Below are 20883 nucleotides of genomic sequence, written 5' to 3'. Positions count from 1 at the left end.
TGTGCATGTACACACACGTGAACGCACCTGAATGAACAAGAGACAAGGGATGCTTTTATAAACATCTTTATTTTTCAGTCTTTCTCCGAGGGCTTTTCAGTAAACATATGAAAAGAACTTTACACTTTACATCACAGCGTTTATGTTAAATTTGTAGCCTAATTACTGACCAGTTTAAACAAACACAAACGTTAAGTGTTTTGTGTTGCAAAATTTGAATACATTTCCTCAGTAACTGTTCCATTGGCTATATGTACTTGTGTAACACGGACACTGTAAAGTAAAGTGTTACCAGAAATATTTACAGATATTTACATACGTGCCTCACCTGTAACCTCTTTTTAGTAGCAGCGAGAACATTGACTGCTGGTCCAACTCACACTGAAAATGAAGTACAACAGACTTGAGTTCATGCATAACATTTAATAATGTTTGTACAAAATAAATTACAAATGCTCTTGCATTTTACTGTAAATGTCCATGAACTGCTCGTATCCCTTCCATGATGAATGTATGTGCCAAATGCTGTTGTCAGATGGTGTGTTCAAAACACAACAGCACTGCTCTATTTACTTTTAGGAATGTGTGAGACTAGATATGCTTTGATCATTTGTATGGCACAGTTCTTCAGCAGATAATTCTGAAAAGAAATAACATTTCCCCCAGACAACAGACAAAACTTAACAAAAACAAAACAAACAAAAAAAAACGTCTGGTCGCGGTATTGAAACTGGTTTGAACAGTGTTTTATAGAACACATAAGTAAACAAAGTACACATTTTCCCATGACATGTATTTAAATATATTTGCAGTAGCTTAGGAATAATTAAAATATCTTCAGAGGCAGAATATTGTTCTCTTATAGTATAATTTAATAACTAATATTCAAAACTCATTGTTTTACAATCACCACACATGCAGATTAGTTTAAAACCACTCAAATTATGTTCCTAATTATGAGACGTTTAAAAAAAATATGACCCGGGACCACAAAACTAGTCTTAAGTATCACAGGTATAATTGTAGCAATAGACAAAAATACATTGTATGGGTCAAAATTATCGATCATTAGGATATTAAGTAAAGATCATGTTACATGAAGATATTTCCTACCATAAATATATCAAAACTTAATTTTTGATTAGTAATATGCATTGCTAAGAGCTTTATTTGGACAACTTTAGAGGCAATTCTCTCAATATTTAAATTTTTTTTTTTGCACCCTCAGATTCCAGATGTTCAAATATTGCCCTATCCTAACAAACCAGACATCAGTGGAAAGCTTATTTATTCAGCTTTCAGATTATGTATAAATCTCAATTTCAGAAAAATTGGCCCTTATGACTGGTTTTGTGGTCCAGGGTCACAAATCTCATTTACATTACTAATTTCTGTATAAGGACTTGTCTCAGAAAACACATTGACTACAATATTGTTCTAACAAGCCCCTTTGAATGATTTTCTCCATTCATGAATTTGCAACACATGTGTGGCAGAATTCACTCCCAGCCGCATTATTTTGCGGTGGAATCATTAGTTTGAAGTGACTGGAAATGGTTTTCGAACAATAATGCTTTTGTTTGAGAAAAACTTGAATTATACTTGAAGGATGGTTTCAATTTCTTTATGGTTGCTGACAGTATGCTACCCATTAAAGTTTTCAAAATGTGTTTCCTTGAAGCAGTTAATGTTAAGGTGTCCATAAGCTGTAAACAGAATAGTCTTCTTTGCTGGTTCAGGGTCATTCTTGAGATTTATCTCAGAATGTTTTTGGCCTGGATGCTGGTTTCTAGAGCTGGTCAACAATCAGGTTGGGACAAAATGATCGAGGGACCAAATGCTATTAAAAACTATTCAAGATTCCTTATGAAAATAAGCAACATTAGTAGTTTGTGTTTGGAAATTTCTATAATATACATTTCTGCCCTTGCACTCTTGCCATTTTTCAATAGCTGTATATCAAAAATACAACACAGAACATTGGCAGTAAAGCTGTATGACAACAGAGTTGACAAAACCAGTGCAAGACACACACATCTGTCACTACGAGGGGCTGTAGTCAGTATCGGACTGTGCTTCTGTGTTAAACAGGTGTGTAGAAGTGCTGACCACTTTTGTTCTAGTTGCGGGACAGGTGTGTCAGAGGCCCTACGGATACCTATCCATTGCATAGTGAGTGCAGTGTTCTCGTATGGGTGTACAACACAAACAAACTATTGAAATTAACCACCGGTCCTTGACATCACAGTTTTTCATAGTCATTTTAGCATAGATCTTGGCAGGAAACTTTGCGCATTACAGTCTGTTGATGCAGCTTTGCTGTGTTACTACTGTACCTCCCAAGGTGCAACACGCCATGTTTCATCTATGGCTTGTGCACATCCTCGTGGCGTAGGATTTTGTAAAGAACCCAATAGAAAATGTTGAAAAACAGGAAGGCCAGTGGGAATCCGGCACGAGACACAGTGTCGATCTTCTTGGCTCTGTCGATGAAGAGTTTTCTCATCTCCTCATGACTCTTGCCGGCAGTAAGGGCTGGGTCAGAGGGTGTTGTGGCCGCATTATTAGCAGCTTTGGGCACGGCTCCGTCTTTCCCTGCGTTGGGTGTGAAGCTCAACCGGCTCTCCCGCACATCCTCCTCCTTAGAAAAAGGAAGGGATACAGAAAGAGAGGCAATAACTACTCTAGTACTCCTACATTCACAGAACCTGTTGTTTCCCTTATAGGAAATTGTGTGAAATAAGATAATATTGTGAACAATAAATTACGGTGTTAGCACTTTGTTTTAGTCCCTGATATTTTAAATTACTCATGGAGAGTTTCTGCCTAACTACTGCCTTGCAAGCCTGCAAATGTTAAAAGGATAGTTCAACAAAAATGAAAAGTCTGTCATTATTATTCACCCTCATGTCGTTTCAAACCTGTTAGACCTTCATTCTTTTTCAGAACAAAAAAGATGTTTTTGATGAAATCCAAGAGTTTTCTAGTGGTTCAACCGTAATGTTAAGAAGCTATGAGAATACTATTTGTGCAAAAAGACATCTTTTTTATCATTGTCCTTACTACGTTTCTGCCCCTTGAATATGTCAGTATATGCAGGATCAGAAAGCTCTCAGATTTCATCAAAAATATTTTAATTTGTGTTCTGAAGATGAATGGTCTTACAGGTTTGGAACAACATGAGGGTGAGTAATTAATGACAGATTTTTCATTTTTGGCTGAAATATTCTTTTAAACAGTCAAAGAGCTGACAAAAAATGTTTAATTTCCTTTCTTTCATTTTATTTTTTAAAGGACATTCTGTTCTGTTGTGTTGTCAACAATGAATTCAGACAAATATACAAAAATTTGGTGCAAAAAGGAGAATTATTTTGGTAGAACATGAAATCAAACCCATAAAACACAAGCATTATTTCATGCTTGTATTATTTTTTTTTTTTTTTTCACTATAAAACAAAGACATTCACTGGAACAAAACAATTAAGTAAACGTAACATGCAGATTAGAAGTGCAACTTGATCATATGCATCAAGCGATATGTAATGCATCTTGAGTAGAAATATCATATGTTAAAGATACTATACATTTAAATTAATTTGTCTTTTTATTTGATGCTATGTGCATTCTGTGGTACTAAAATTTAGCCCCAATTGTCCAGTAAACTGATAAAAAAAATACCTTACCATTCAAAAATTTGGGTTTATTAAGATTTTTTAAGATTTATTATAGAAGTCACTTATTCTCACCAATGCTACATTTATTTGATCAAAAACTGTTTAAAATTTACAATTTAAAATAACTGTTTTCTATTTGAATATATATTGTAAAATGTAATTTATTTTTGTAATGGCAGAGCCTAATTTTTAAAAGCCGTTATTCCAGTCTTCAGTGTTATATGATCCTTCAGAAATCATTCTATATTTTTGCTGCATATTTTAATTTGCTGCATGCTTGCTTTTTTCCCCCCCAGATACTAAAATTTAATGCATCCTTGATGATTAAAAATCTACTGACCCAAAATTTGCTTGTGTATATTAATACACAGCACTGGGGAAAATTATAAATGTTAGATTCAAATTAAATTTACATTTCAGATGATTTATTTAGATTAAATTATAGTTTATTTTGTAAAATACAATTTATTATGCTCTAAATATAAACAATTATAACAATATAAACAATTAAATTGCTTTATATACACTACCAGTCAAGATTTTTCATGTTTAAAAAAAGAAATTCTCTTCTGTTTACCAAGCCTGTATTTATTGCTTTATTTGATCCACAATACAGCAAAAGCAGTAATATTGTGAAATATTTTGCTGTTTAAATAACTGCTTTCTATTTTAATATATTTTAAGTGTAATTTATTCCTGTGGTCAAAGCAAAATTTTCTCCGGTCTTCAGTGTCACATGATCCTTCAGAAATCATTCTAATATGCTGATTTGCTATTCAAGAAACATTTTTAAAATATTTCAAAATTATACTGTTTTTGCTGTGCTTTGGATCAAATAAATGCAGGCTTGGCGAGCAGATGAGATTTCTTTAAAAAACATTAAAAATCTTACTGTTCAAAAACTTTTGACTGGTAGTGTATATATACATGTTGTTAATTCATGTTTGTTTATAGTATACATGTGTTACATTTATACACCTAAATTGATTAACATATGATATGTAAAATTAAAGCTTACTGGAAACAGTTATATAACAATTGTATCATATGAATCCATAATCATATGATTCATAAAATACTCAAATGGATATTTTAATCTTGATCTTATGACTACTTATCTAAATGGTAAAATAACGTGACATACTGTTTCATAAGGGCAGGACCTGAATACACATGGACACATGACAGGGTAGGGGAGTGACTGTATAATGAACTCATCGGTCAAATGCATGGACAGAGATAAAGTGCTGTGCTCTCTCTTTACCCTGTCATTGGATTCGTCGAGTTGGCCCATTGATCCGTAAACTGGCTCGGCACTGCGCAGGCCATTGATACGATGCAATGACTCGGTAAGCTCCTCATCAAATGTTTGATCGAAAGTCTTTCAGCACAGCAGGGGGATCAAAGAGAGAAAGAAACACAAAGCATGCAAACTAATAAAATATAATGGCTCTCCACATGCAGGAAATCATGCAAAAATTATAAATAAATATATAAAAATAATGATTAACCAATAAGTGGCATTCAAAAATAATAGAACAGGCATGTAAAATAAATTGCATTAAAAAACAACAACAAAAAAATCTTTCTCTCCGAAAATGGCCAGGATATTCCACCAGCTAAGCTTCATATCAAGAGCTCAGTAATATTCCAGCTCCATAGTGCCAGGGGAAATAGCATCCCTGGCCACATGCAATATTAAGTACATAAACACATTTAAACAGAGTCTGACCTTTGTACTGTTTAGGCCGTTTCCCCACTGAAATAATGTTTGAATTATGTTTGGTTGCATAAGGATGCACTGATATTTTCTGTCCTCTAGGAGGCAGTGTTGTATATGTGTAGGACTAACCATGTGGTGTGATTCCAGTGTAGTTCATTCATTGAACTGACATATGCAAATGACTACATTTTTACTGTGTTATATAATCAACTACATATTAATAATCGCATAACAACATAATCAAATCAAAGATGGGTGTTTTCTACTCTTACATGTTTGTCAAACTTAACATCATAGCTCCTATTATCACATCAACTCAACATGCCTGCCAAAACATGCACACTCAATTATTTAAACTGTGTTAGGATTTGTTTAGATTTATCTAAGCAGAGTCGAAAAGCCGCAGAAACTCTGTCAGACTCCAAATCAGCTGCTTCACCTACTGTCCAATTCAACTGCATGACAGTTTTCCCTCATACAGAACAAACTTCTTTCCTTAGGATTTTCAAATTCACTTTTTGTTTTAGTGCTGTGAATGTTATTGGGTTCACTTATCAGAATTAATACTGACCAATTAAATTTGTGCGTCTGCTTTCTCTTTTAAAAGTGCTAAAATAATGTTGTTTACCTTTTTTCTCTAGATTTTCCCGCAATGTTTTGACAAATAATGTAGGCTATTGCTGTGGTCTAGTTCAGAAAGTTTTAATACTGACATGATTAAATACATACATTTGTGTTATAATATGATAATCTGTCCCAGATAATCTGTTTTATTAATTGTGACCCTGGACCACAAAACCAGTCATAAGTAGCACGGGTATGTTTGCAGGATTAGCCTACAATACATTGTATGGGTCAAAATTATAGATTTTTCTTTTATGTCAAAAATCATGTTCCATGAAGATATTTTTGTAAATTTCCTACTGTAAATATATCAAAACTTAATTTTTGATTAGTAATGTCCATTGCTAAGCATTCATTTGGACAACTTTAAAGGCAGTTTTTTCAGTATTTAGATTTTTTGGCACCCTCAGATTCCAGATTTTCAAATAGTTGTATCTCGGCCAAATATTGTCCTGTCCAAACAAACCATGCAGCAATGCATCAAGCTTATTTATTCAGCTTTCATATGTATAAATCTCAGTTTTTTAAAAAACTGACCCTTATGACTGGTTTTGTGGTCCAAGGTCACAATTGAACTTCACAAAGAATGTCAGTTATTTTAAATACTTTTTTTTTTAAATTTATCTTTAAATCCTAAAATTATTTGATTCCAAAGAAACTTTCTGTGGTTTACATCGTTACTCCAGTAGAAGGCGACAACTGGCTGCCTTTATGAGTGATTCATTGAATCATTCACTGAATCGGTTCGTTCAAATCACAGAACCAAACAACAAGTTTCAGTGTTTAAAATGTAAGTTGCTCAATATTACCTTTCTATTTTTATAGACCTACAAGCAATATCATGTTCGCAGTCTTGTTGTTTTTCCAAAGTACTGCAATTACCTGCGTCACCCGGCGTGCGTCAGCACTCATGTTAACATTTGCTTCAAAACCTTCTTTAACTTTCATGGTTTTGATGGATTATGGACACAGCCGTTAACATTTGAGTGTGACACTCAATACTTGACAAAACAAGGGGTTCAGACCATACCTTGCCAGACTTCTTCCTTTTCCGTCGAAATCGTAAGAGTTCTTTGTGTTGCCGTGAAACAAAGTTGACTGCAGCATACTCCAACAGGGCCGAAAAGACAAATAACAAGCACACTGCCATCCAGATATCAATAGCCTTCACGTAAGACACCTGCACGGCAGAAGAACACAAACACATTCATTCTCATATACCTCATTTACCTTTCAATGTCATGTTAAATGTTAGCCTTTGCTTTTTCATTCCATCCAACAACAGTCCATTTGTTTTATTATTGAACAACAATAATTGTATGAATATAACCGCTATGAAGCACAGATAATTCTCTGGCAGGTGAAAAAGCCTATTTTCTGGAATGTTTAATTGCGTTACATAACTCAATGTAGCATTTATGAGTTTTTAATATGCAATACACACTCCTTGCCTGCTTTCACACATGGATGCACTTTGCACATTCCACTCTGGACTGCATTAATAAATGATAACTGAGAATGAATGGCAGAAAAAGAGATGTGTGGAAGTGCTGGTAGAACTTATACCCTAATACTGACCAGTGATGCAGGATTTTTGATGAATGTGAGTAAGGGTCTTGCTTTAATTGTTTGCACTCTGACCTTAGGTAAGGATGTCCTGGATCCAGAGCTCTGAGTTGTCATTGTGAGCACTGTGGTGATTCCCAGGGCGACACGTGCAGGAGCAGCATCCATGTTAATCCAGAAGGAGACCCAGGAGAGGATGACAATGAGCAGGCTAGGAATGTACATCTGGATCAGGTAGTAGCCCATCTGTCTTTCCAGGTGAAAACGTACCTCGATGCATGTGAACTTGCCTAGCAGAAAGAAAAGTGGAGAGAGGACGTTTGAAACTATAGATGAGGGTTTGTGCTGCTAAGACCTGGTAGATTTGGTTATTTTGCGGTTTTACTAGGACCACTAATGCATTTTGAAAAGCAAAAGTGTTTAATTTTTTTTTTTTTTTTTTTGAGGGGATTAAAAATGATAGTGATATACACAATACTGTTCAAAGGTTCAGTAAGTTTGAGTCTTATGCTCACAAAAGTCGCATTTATTTGATCAAAAATACAGTAAGTTAAATTGTGTTTTATTTGCAAATTAAAACAGCTGTTTTCTTTTTGAATACATTTTAAAATGTAATTTATTCCTGTGATGGTAAAGATGAAGTTTAAGCAGCCATTACTCCAGTCTTTAGTGTCACATGATCCTTAAGAAATCATTATGATGCACTGATTTGCTGCTCAAACAACAGTTATTATTATTGCTATCAATGCTGAAACCAGTGCTGCTTAATATACAATGATTAATCTTTTTCAGGATTATTTTATGAATAGAAAGTTTAAAACAACAGCTATTATTTGAGCTATTTTTCACTTTAAAAGTCTTTACTGTCATTTTGATCAATTTAATGCATCCTTGCTTAAAAAAAAAAACAGTTAAAATTTAACAAAAAAATTATACAAATGTTACAGTTTTATTCATATTAATATAAAGGTCTCTTGGAGAAATTAACCCTGTAATACGTGGTAACCTGCAGTTGTTACTTTAAAGAGCTGTTTCTAACTGATTTAACCCATAAAAGTTAATTTTGTTGGTATAAATTAGTTTATTTACGCTAAATAAATGATTTTAGTATTTTAGACTTGACTTTTAGACTCGAGTTAATTTCGATGCCATCTTTTTGTTATGTTATGAAGTTACAATGTTACTCAAGTGTCGGTGAAGGATCACAAAGACCTGTTTTAGTCTGAAAATAATATAAAGAAAAATGTAATTTGTCGAACATGTTGCCAAACCATAATGTCACAAACTGAAAGTGAACTATTTACATTTAAACATAGATATTTATTTCATGTGTGGTTGGTGAACGGCTGTAGAGAGCCATTAGAGATGGCTACGTTTATATATACAAAATCCTCATGCAAGGTAGAGAGCACCTACTTAAAAGGTCTGAGAGCTTTCAGCTGCAGCCTGTCTTTTTGTACTCTGCTACTGAGCCTTTTCCTCTCTCAAAACAAATTTCTGCGAGGCTTGTCTTTCCTGAAAAGCAGGGAGACGGCTTTCACTATTTCTGTCTCTTTTGTTCCAAAGTGCCTGGGAGATTTTTGCTTGGTAATATTCCAGACTGCCCTTCTCTCTAGCTGGAGTACACTTGGGGACAAGAAAAAAAAAAAAAAAAACACTTAAACTCATTAAATGAATTAAACATCTGTAAACCTAAATGTTAATGTTTATTTAGAACCAGATAATGAATGCTTGCTTAAAACTACACAGGTATGCAATATTTAATATGTGCCTAAACAAGTAGTTGTTTAGAAGTTGTGTAAAAGTGTGTTTGACACAGAAATGCTCCCTCTGGAATGTAACCTGTTCACTCTCTCACACAAACACACACTTCTAGTCTCCTCAGGAGTTTAGGTGGTTGGAGCTGTCAACGCTGTAGTTGAGGTGACCTGAGAGTAAAACCCCTGAGAGACTAAGTGAGAGAGGTGAGAGAAACAACAACAGGAGGAAGAGGAAAGGGAAAAGAACAAAAACCAGGAGACAGTCTGTGTTATGGAGCCTGACAGCACCTAACATTCACAGGAGAGAAGTGGGATGTGCTGCAGGCTCACGAAACAACCCAGCAGAATAAACTATCCTGGGATATTACAGTGGATTGTAGACTCATGTAAACTAATGAACTTAATTAACCTCCCCAGTTTCTGAGTCATAACGTACAGCAGTACAAAAATAAAACAATGCAAAAATGACTAAATATGACTTAAAAAGCATATAAATCACCCCAACAGCGATATCAGCAGGTAAAGTTACAGCATGAGTCTGTGACTCTCGCCTCCCGAGATCGTTGAGTTTTACACACTCCCTAAAGTGTGCAGTGAGTTTGGTGGGGGGTAATTGAGAGTGAATGGGGGAAAGTCAAATGAGAGGAGGCAATGCCTCCATTGTGATATTATTGGATATGACTGGTTGTGATTGGCTCACGCGGTAAATCACATTTGTACACATTTCACGTTCACAAATCAGTCTGAATGAACAATATGATGGCATTAATGGGAAGACTAATTTTAAAAAGTAAGTAAACAACTCATACACAGATATAACCAATTTGTCAAGCCAAAATCAAACTTCAAATGGCCTGAAAACATGATCTGTGTAAACATGAATGTTGATGTTAATACTGAGTATTATAAGAAATAGTCATAATAAGCTCAGTTTGGTTTTAGCATGATGTACTGTATGAGAATGTGGCTTTATATTCAGTGATTGTAGATGTGTTTTTATGTCTAAAAAAAAAATATTTCTGTAATATAGTGAATGTTGTTGCCTGTTGATTTACATATCCTACTTCTATCTAGCTGGTTAACACATACAACGTTTTGCTTATTTGTGTGAATGATTTTAAAGTTAGATATGTTGCAGTCATATGCCATAATTTTCCATCAAAAGTGTGTGCAAGAACCCACATTATAGCTGTCAGGGAGTTCTTAATTTTCAGCTATATATACATTTGCCAGGTGCTTTTATTGAAAGCGACTTGCTTGATATTCAAAGCGTTTTAATGAACGGCGAAACACATTAAAACGGGAATCAAACTCACGCTCTTGGCATTGTTTATGATTTGTAGCTCAAGTGACATTTCTTATTATTATCAATGTGCTTCTTAATGTTTTCGTGGAAACCTGTACCTGCATTTTTGGTGCTTGGACTGAGATTAATTTTTTTTAGTGCACTACTTAATTTACATACTCAGGAAACCCAAAGGATCCTCCATCTTTTCACTGATGGGCTTGTTCTGCATTAGCTCAGGGATGAAAACCCGCTGTGACATCACTAAAGTTGTGCCATGTGGTTATTTCACATCCCTCATGACTCAACTGACGGAAGATGCGGGAGCTCTGAGCAAATGTATGAGTGTGCAGAACTACATGACAGAGCAGGAAGTCTTGTGTGGCAGTGGAGGAAATGTGTAAGCAGTCATGCAGAAGGCCCTGTATCCATGCTGTCACACTGGAGAGGGGAGATCACATTTAAAGAAGTGTTAATGAACCAAAGGTGAAAGTAAAACGTCATTGTGGTGTTTAAATGATGATGTGAATATTTTTTAGCATCTATTGTGTTCCTGTACCCTTTGGTATAGAAACCCCAAGGTCATCGGGGGCTGGTTGTATGAGTAATAAGATAGGAAAAGGCCTATAGGTATTTAATTTATACATGAATGTATAGGGAAAGAATGCTTGCAGTAAATTGTAATACGTTGATTATTATTCTGCTTGCTTGTCTGACAGATCCAAGTCTTATCTTGCAATGTGTAACACCAGCATATAAAAAAGTGCAGTATATTTTCATAATGTGACAGACTGACAAATCTGTGGTCTGTCAGTGAAATGAAATGTGTTGAGTATTGAATTATTGATTCCTTACTATATAGATGTAACAGGGGTATGGTGGTTTTCAATCAAGCGGAGATGCCTGTGGCCAATATGCTAAGAGATCAACATATTGTGTACTGGTCACCGTGAATGAATACCTCTAAAAATGCATTCAAACAATCAAATGAAAAATGTTGTAGAACACTGTTGAAGCCAGAGACTAAATCACTCAAAGTTATCCATTTTGTCAGCCTGGATTACATTAGTTATTTGCTCTGCTCTGATTGAACATTTTGACAGCATTTCAGCACTTTTGCACCCTGCTGGCCTAGATAGAGCCGCATTAAACACAACAGTTTACCAACCAGAAGCCTTTTTAAAAGGTTGCTGTGCTACAGTGTTTGTCTGCAGGCTTGGACCTGTGGCCTTTATTGCAGGTGTATTAAGAAATATCAACAAAGCATTGCATGGTAACTTCCAAAGAGGGAGAGAGGGAGTGTATAAAGAAAAAAAGAGAGAATGAAGCGAAAGAAAGGGAGAAAAATAGCATTGGACTTTATACTCATGATGTAAGTAAACTAAAACAACATGAATGACATTTATAATAATGATTTTCATGGGAGTTCTTGACTCTGAATTGCATAGCACATAAGACATATAATCCTATTTGCCTCCAATATGAGGCAGATGGTTTCTTATTTTTCTTCCTGAAAAGACGAGGCTTATTTAATATATATGAATGCATATACAATATATTAGTGCTCCCTGTTGAATACATACAGGAAGTATGTTATTCCTAAACTATATTTAAAGCTACAGATATTAGCAGCGAGCTTTGCAATTGTCTTACCTTTTATTTGGATTCTCGACATAATCAATATCAATATGCCTTTGTGCACCAATATTGATTCAATTACTAAGTGAGAAATTTGAAAGGGAGTCCAGGGAATAATGTGACTGACATGTAGCTCCCTATAGAAGCACACTGTGCCCCAAACACAACTGCCAAGAGATTTCCTGTTGGAAAAAGAGACCTTTGAATCCTAAGCGTTCTTACCCTCCCATTCTCTATTTCCCCTGCGGTTTTCCATTCCGTAAGACCCAAGTCTTTTACGGGTGGTCTCTCTCTCATTTTGTCCTTATATACTGTGGACAATTGTTTGAGGCAACCTGACCTTGACCCACCAGCATCTGTCATTCATCCTGTCAGAAAGTCCCTCTGAGGCAAGACACACAAGGAGACAAAAGCACAGCACACACCTCTTCAGCCAGGATTGTGTGGCTTATGTCTTCTGATAAGTGCACTATCGATATGACTGTAATATTAGGTTTCAAATGCAAGCAGAATGAAGAAAATAGGAATACTGACTGATTAGATCTGACAAGTCTCCTAAAGGGGACATTGGATGCAGTTTCACATGGTGTTTGCATATAAATGTAACTTAGCAGTGTGTGGATAGAAGCACCCTACAATGATAAAAATGCATTTACTCCTTTATTTTTAATCCCCCAAAAACTAAACGGTCTCAATTATCAAGCCGTTTTGATTTTCTGAGGCCCTGCCTACGACTGCTGATGGACTGTCCCGTTTTAGCATATTTCTACGCTCAGCAAGTTGTATGCTGTCCACCATTGTCCAACAATGTCCTGTAAGCAGTGCAGGTTTTTTGTAGTTGGTTGTGAAAGTGAACATTAGAAACACGAGAGCCACTGAGGATGCAGTGGATTACTTTTGTTTTTGATGGTAAGGCGCCACCAAATACACAAAAAACAAAAAAAGAGAGGGGCGGGGTGAGCGGTGGCTCATTATCATTTAAAGAGACATGCACTGAACCAGGTCACTGTGAACAGAACTGTTTTTGACAAGGTAAAAAAGGGTGTTGTTTTACATGACCACTGAGGAATTTTAACCAAACTATACTGCAGACATTTCATGAAGACCCAACTTGTGGAAGACCCAACAATGTACAAAGCTCATCCTGATTTTTTTTTGTTTTTAAAGTCTTTCTTTGTTAATTCTTAGAAGTCTTATGACATGTGTTTTGACCAGTTTTGCTTATATTGTGCATGTGTTATGTGTTATGAAGATTACTACATTTCATTTTTGTTTTTACTTGTAGGTCGCTAATCCAAATGTGCTACATAAAATTCAGGCCATTCTATTGATTGCACAAATTGAAATTGTAAAGTGAAAATACACCTAATGGAAATGTGTCAATTTCGCAAAAAAACAAACAAAAAAAAACATCATAACGCACAGTTTCTACAGTCGCATGAGGTGGTTTTTCAGGCAATTTGAAAGAGGAATATTTTGCAAAACTGCAATAGAAGTGTTTTTTTGCATTTATAGGTCACATGGCGTATCTCAAAAGTCTTATGATCATTCTTCAATGTACTATAATCTCCAAGGAACACTTCATACATGGCTTTCCTTGCCATTAATCGTTAGACAGTTTACACTGCACATGTCTTCGGCCCGTTACGGCTCTGATGCGGCCACCAGAGCTGATCGTGGCCACTCTAGTCAGTGCTTGTGTTTGTACCAGCTGCACCTTGCACGTTTCAGAAGTGGCTCTCCACGCTGCTTCTGTAAAGGTGTATGTATACGCCTCCTTTGATTAAATATAGCCAAAATCCATTGCCACGACTTATCGCAGGAGGAAAAAATTATGTTTTAGTCGCATAACATTGTTTAATGGAAACGCTGTCATTTTATCTACATTTCTCCGCTGCCTTGGAATTATAAGGTTCTGTCTGCGTTCTGAGCAGTTTTGAGATATCGAGCTTCAAAGATTTTGGGTTCCGTAGACTTCTGTAGATAGAACCCTTTTTGTTTTCTAAAAAAAGGCCCAAATGTACACAGCTTACAAAAGAAACACCACATAATGTTAATAAGTCACAGAATAAGAATATGTGAATAACTCAATTTTGACAAAAGTGTCAGATAGAACCTTATAATTCCAAGGCGATGATTTATAAGATCTCGCCAAAGTTTTGTGCAAATCTGTAATGGAAATGCACCTACTGACAGTGTTTTTTCTCTCACGCACTTGATGTTTGCGCATCAATTATGATAAAGCCAGGTGTGCACAACAGATGCATAACTGAGACACTGAGAGATCTGATAAGCTTTTCCAATTATTATCATATATTCTCTGCTCCTTAACCTTGCATCTCATTAAAGTAAGATTAATTGAAGAACATTCTCCTGGAATTCTTGACTTTCTCTTCACCTCTCACAGTTTTCTCCTGTTCCTCTAAATTAGTGATTCACGACTGGTGGCTGTAAAAAAAAATAGGTCACATGTCTGGGCTGACAGTGTTTAGGGCAGTAGAGAAGAACAATGATAAATGCAACTAATGCTATTATACTGTATAATCCTGCTTAATATAACAAAATAAAACCTTATTCTTATATTTTGTTGTTGTCAAAGACTGTACATCCAGCTGAACTCTATTTTGTAGGAAATTCCATCTGTCACATAGTTGAAGCTAGCCAAATTAGCCAGATGCCAACATGGACAGGTTGCATGACATCACATCATCCTTGAAAACCATGAACGAGATTATGCAGTGTGTTATGTGCTGTAAATTAATGGCTTTTGAAGGCATGAAACAATCAAAATTCAATTTACATATGGACCGAACCAGTAATTCTTAACTCCGGTCCAGGAAACCCACCTCTCTGCACATTTTGCATCTCTTCCTTATTTGATGCACCTGATTCAGATGGTCAGTTTGTTAGGTGAGAGTTCCTTGAACTGAACCAAGTGTGTCAGATAAGAGAGACACAAAATGTGGAGAGCGGTGTGTTCTTCAGAGCTGAGAACCGCTGGACTATAATGTAGTAAATCTAGTATGAAAAAAGTTGTTTCTTATTCACTCTGTATTATGTAAATAATGCATGTTGCTGAGCATTTGGAGTTAAACAGCTTCTGTCAAGCTATTTAAAATTTGTCATATAGCAAGGTTTGAAAATTACCTGTGTTGTAGTGCTTGGTGCAGTATCTTAAATCAGACTCATCCTTGAGGATGAACTGCGGGAGGGTCAATCCTTCGGCCACCTGTACAGGTCCCTTCTCTTGCCACTCAAAGATCAGGTCGTTCATTGTGTAGCCAACTAAAAAAAAAGACAGAGAATTGTTTTAGATTTTACATGCTTGTTTTCAGTATTGCCATTTCATATTGGGAGGTTCATGTTGTAAATTTAGCCCTTCCCTTATTCGGAAAACATTCCAACAGCTTGCACTTTCATTAAAGGATCTTTTACTTACAAATTCTGTCATTAATTACTTGCACTCAATGTCATTTCAAACTTGAATACACTGAATCTTCATAAATATTCATTTTGTGTTCTGTAAACAACACTGGTATGAATAAATAATGACAGAATTTTGAGCTTTTGGGTGAACTGTTTCTTTAGTTAAACCATTCTGATTGTTTAATTTAAGATCTAACATCTTTTTTTTTTTAATATAATAATGCAGATTTCAGTAGAACGAAGGTTAGAGCATTATGAAACCTTTGAACTACACTTCAGACAGATAGTAGCAATAACTTCAGAGTCATCTCATGATCACTGACTTTTTTCAGATCGATTCTAAGGCACTCATGTGATTTTTGTAAACTTAAAAAAAAGTTTTCTTTTTTTGTTCTCATTGTTGACTAAGAAATGTATGTATCTTTGAACTATGACCATACTAAGGAAGCCTGTTTCCACCACTGAATAAAGAATTAAAAAGGTAATTGCGAGATTTTCTCACAATTTTGACTTTTTTCTTACAATTGTGAGTGAAAAAATAGCTTTTTTTCTCAGAATTGCGTAATACAAACTTGCAATTCAGATTTTTTTCTGATTACATTTCCTTGATATAAACGCACAATATGAACTCACTGTTCTGACTTTTTTTTTCTCAGAATAGCGGGATGTAAACCTAACTGTGAGAAATAAAGTCGTTTTTACAAAACTATGAATTTTTTGCAATTCTGAGTTCTTTTTCTTACAAATGCAAGTTTGCATCTTGCAATTCTGACTTTTTTTTCTTGCAAATGTGAGTTTGTATCTCGCAATTCTGACTTTTTTCACAATTCCAAATTTATGTTTCTGACTTTTTTCTCGCAATTCTGCCTTTCTTCTCAGTATTGTGAGATATAAACTCATAATTGCAAGTTCAAGTTCTAGTCCAATTCTAAAAAGGGGAAAAAAGAATAATGTGTTCTCTGAATTGTGAGTTTATATCATGCACTACTGACTTCATAATTTACAACTGTGAGTTTAAGTCATGAAATTTGGGAAAAAATTCAGAACTGCAAGATATAAACTCGAAATTGCGAGAACAAAGTGAGCTAAATTGTAAGATAAAAAGTCACAAAAATCTTTATTCAGTGGTGGAAACGGGCTTCCAAACCATACAGCCATAAAGCATGCTAAAAGCAATTCATAATAAAAAGACATATAGCTTCAACATAAACACAAATCATATCACAAATCATTAAGCAGTTCACCAGCACAATATCCTAAGGGCTGCAACTCCACCGGAAAATGTATGGTGTGATGTTGAAATGGCGGATATAATTATCTCTGTTTCTGACTTCTTCATATAGCTCTGGTGTCACTTGCTTCTCTTGGTGGTACTATATGCTCATTATTCTATTCTATTCTATTCTATTCTAATGAATGAGCTAACCATTTCCAACAGAGACGATCTCTTCAATTTAACATTGTCATTGTTGCCTCTCAGTGAGCCACTCTCATAATGATATGAACATGGACACTCTAAAATATGTAGTTATGAAGACAGATTCCTCATAACATGGGGCCTTTCTTTAAAAGCTTCAACTCCGGCTTAGAGCACCATCATCATGGTGGAGATCCAGCGAGCTGTGGCATGTTTTCATGTCGACAGAAAGCTCTTGGAATAATATACCGAACACTTTGACCACTAGCTTCACTAATCTTTAACCAGGCACTCTGCACTTAGTCTGTAGAGAGAATGTCTTGTCTATATGTCCTTAATTTACTGTCTAGAATGGTATATAGCTTCTCCATGATGACTTTAAGGGTGTCTTCAGGGTCCTGCCCCTCCTTAATGACATAATTTACTATGACCCTGCCAGGTGAATGGCAATGCCAAACATGCTTTACATCAAATTTGCTATTTACCTCATTCTGGCTACCGGCTGACTTTATATTATGAAATGAGAAACAGTGTCTGCTTTCCACACAAATCTGAACGAGGGGTGGGGGAGTTACGTAACAAGCTCTTGATGAGAGGAGGTCATACGAGATTACTCACAACTCTCCAGCTGCATTATGCACGTCTGCACATCCATGGGGAAATTCTTCAGATCCATCGGACATGAGAGCGTCAGAGTCAGTCTAAAAATTGAATGGAAAAAGCATAGATTTTAAAAATTCCACACAGACCTTGTTTCTGATATGTGCTTCTCAAGTATAAAATATGGTAAGAAAAATTATATGTGTAAGAAATGTAAATGGATTTCCATCTACGTTCTCTGAATGGGTAATGTGTAAATCCACAACTCAGACAAAGAAGGAAATCAAAGTGAAGGGCTTTGAGCATGTGAAGCTGCAAGAGTGGTGGGATTTCTGAACGGAGCCACTAAAGCATAGGAGAGACGAGTCTGACAGCCGCAGATTGGCCATGTTTTAATTACGCTCCTTCTCCCTCAGGGCACCACGTGGATTTCAGTTAGAGTGAATCCTCTGTCGTCTCACATCTGCACAGCTTTCCGTCATATCTCCTCAAAAGCCGGACATAATTTAGCTCTCACTATTAACTCCAGCACTTCCCTTCTACTCTCATGCTGCCACAGTGATATTGTCTTCTTATGACTTCAGTGCAGTGACTGATATTGAATGACATTATGTTTATCCTAGCATTTGTTGAGAGGTTAGTTACATTTTAGGGTTTAAAGAAATGACTCAAATTTGAATCAAGCTGAGACAATGGATTACTAGGATTGTGGATTGCTATTGACAATTGCAGAAGCTAAGCTAGTTCAGCAATTGTTTTCATGACATGACCATGACCACGATATACTCAAATGTATGCATCAAATGTCAGTTATTGTGAAAAAGATTTATTTAGTAATGTTTTGTTTTAACCTGATCTCATAACAAAAACGTACCTGTGGGAATTTTTTTCGCAAGGCGCAAAATACGTACCGCCATGTATGTTTTGTGACATATTCGATGTGAGTGGCACTAAAAGAAGAGCTCTTTTTTTTTTTTTTTTTCCTGGAAATATCCGTTGAGTGGTGCTATAACTCTTAATGCTCCTTGACATTTTAAAATAACGTACCATCTGCACTACACCTAAACCTATCCAATAGTAAGAACAAAAGGGAATGGGAGCTTGTTTTTTGATCTCTCATGTTTCAGCTCTTTCATCGTGAGTCATGTTTTTCATGGGATTTGTACCCAAGGCTTCCGCATCCTAAGTCCAATTCCATGCGAGCTGAGCTACTGAGCAAGCGCTATGTCCAGAAAGCGAAACACATGGAGCTGTAATCATAACTGTGTACGAAAACGATTACAAGTGCTTGCTGTAATCCTTTATTTCTGTATTGAGTATTATTCAGTAGGTATGGACCGATTAGTGATCTGGCCGATTATCGGCACGGATATTAAGCATGTCATCAGTTTATTGTTATCGGTATTGGTTTTTTTCAAAACCGATTTGCTGGTAAATAATTTTAAAAGCATTTAACTTAAAGTTTTTGTCAGAGCCCTTGTTATTCTTAATTTGGACATTAATTTTCATTTTTACACCAGGCATTAGGGGTGTAACGTTACACAGATGTCATGGTTCGGTACATACCTCGGTTCGGGGGTCACAGTTCGATCCGATTTCTTTTTATTTATTTTAAACAGACAGTAGTACAAATTACAATTTTTTTTTCACCTATATGTGAAAATACTAAATATTATATCAAATTGTCATATATAGGTTATAAAATCTGCAGTACATATATACATACAAAGAATAAATATATGACATATTTCATTTAGATAACTGTTGAACAAGGGGGAAAAACACTGCAACACGTAACATAGCCTATATTTGCTGAGTTTCAGTTCAGTTTTTGACAGAAAGTAAACTCAAATGGCAGAAAGCAATATCCTATTTGTTTTTTAAGTTGATTTTAGGAGGAAAGTTGAAGTAATCGCGCCGGCACACACAAACACAAAACATATCAGTTCCAGGCTTCTAGCATTGCTAACCTGACAGCGCAGTTGGTACTTTATCAAAATAAAATACAGTGAACCAAACAACCGTAGGAACGTGACTGAATTACAAAGCCTAAAATTGACATAATAAATAATAGTTTAGTATTTGGATGCATCGTAAATATTAAAATATTATGGAATATTTGGATTTTTGCCAAATGAGAAAGATAGGATACAAGAGTACAAAGCTCCATTTTGCAAACAGTTGAGTGCGCAAGCCTTTAAAGTAACGTTATACTCTTTTGTCAGTGAGAGACACGTTCAGAATCAGCACATGGTCACTGTCTAGTGGGCTTTGTTTTCAAGAGCGCAACTCCTGGCATTCGCGGTTCTTCTGCTGGCGGTTATCAAACAGCGTTGCATTACTGCGGGCGCCCCCTTCTGAATTGAAGATGAATTGCGTATGTTCGTTGTAAGGCCTCATGCACCGAACCGAAATGCCTGTACTGTGACGGTTCGGTACGAATACATGTATCGTTACACCCCTACCAGACATGCATCGGTTTAAAATATCAGCTATAGGTTTACTTGATCTGTAATAATCACTGACAATCTGATCTCATGATGAAAACGTACCTGTAGGAACTTTTTCACGAGACGCGAAATACATACCAATAAGTACATATCACTGCAGTTTCCAACACAGAAATAAACACTAGAGGCGAGCACCCTCATTTTCTTACACAGTTATGATTACAGCTCCATATGTTTTGCTTTCCGGACATAACAAGCTTGCTCGGTAGCTCAGCTGGAGCGGAATCCTGTGAAAAACATGACTCACGATGAAAGAGCTGAAAGAAGAGAGATCAATAAACAAACATTTTCATGTCACATTCGTTTTTGTTCATACTATCAGGTAGGTTTAGGTGTAGAGCAGATGGTATGTTATATTAAAACGTCACAAAGCATTAGAGTTGTAGCGCCACTCAATGGACATTTCAAGTCAGAACTGCGATGACGCGTACAAAACCAACATCACATAAAACGTACCATATGTACGTTCATGTTTTCTGGGGAGAAAAACCTAAACACTCATTTAGCTCCCCTCAGTGGACATTTCACATCGAATTTGTCACAAAACGTACATGGTGGTACATATTTCGCATCTTGTGAAAAAGTTCTCACAGGTATGTTTTCGTCATGAGATCAGGTTGGTTATAGGTCCACTTGATCTGTAAAAATCTGTATTGGCAT

At 35.9% G+C, this 20883-nt stretch overlaps 1 protein-coding gene across 2 annotated transcripts in view; it reads right to left on the bottom strand.

Annotated features, from left to right (window-relative positions):
- Positions 1 to 50: 50 nt before the first annotated feature.
- Positions 51 to 20883, bottom strand: part of glra3 (glycine receptor, alpha 3) — a 60433-nt gene continuing 39600 nt past the window's right edge. Inside the window, exons 5-10 of one of the 2 annotated variants that reach the window (XM_051106097.1) lie at positions 17732 to 17814; positions 15418 to 15555; positions 7663 to 7877; positions 7052 to 7201; positions 4939 to 5055; positions 51 to 2641 (exon numbers count right to left, since the gene is read on the bottom strand). In XM_051106097.1, coding sequence (XP_050962054.1) covers positions 2366 to 2641; positions 4939 to 5055; positions 7052 to 7201; positions 7663 to 7877; positions 15418 to 15555; positions 17732 to 17814 — 979 coding nt within the window. In that variant the 3' untranslated portion in view covers positions 51 to 2365. The remainder of the gene's footprint in view (positions 2642 to 4938; positions 5056 to 7051; positions 7202 to 7662; positions 7878 to 15417; positions 15556 to 17731; positions 17815 to 20883) is intronic. The other variant, XM_051106106.1, reaches the window with a different exon arrangement.

Source organism: Labeo rohita, chromosome 1 (assembly GCF_022985175.1).
Source record: "Labeo rohita strain BAU-BD-2019 chromosome 1, IGBB_LRoh.1.0, whole genome shotgun sequence".
Classification (NCBI taxonomy): domain Eukaryota; kingdom Metazoa; phylum Chordata; class Actinopteri; order Cypriniformes; family Cyprinidae; genus Labeo; species Labeo rohita.
Note: the sequence above shows the minus strand (reverse complement) of the source record. Positions and strands in the feature narration are given on the sequence as shown.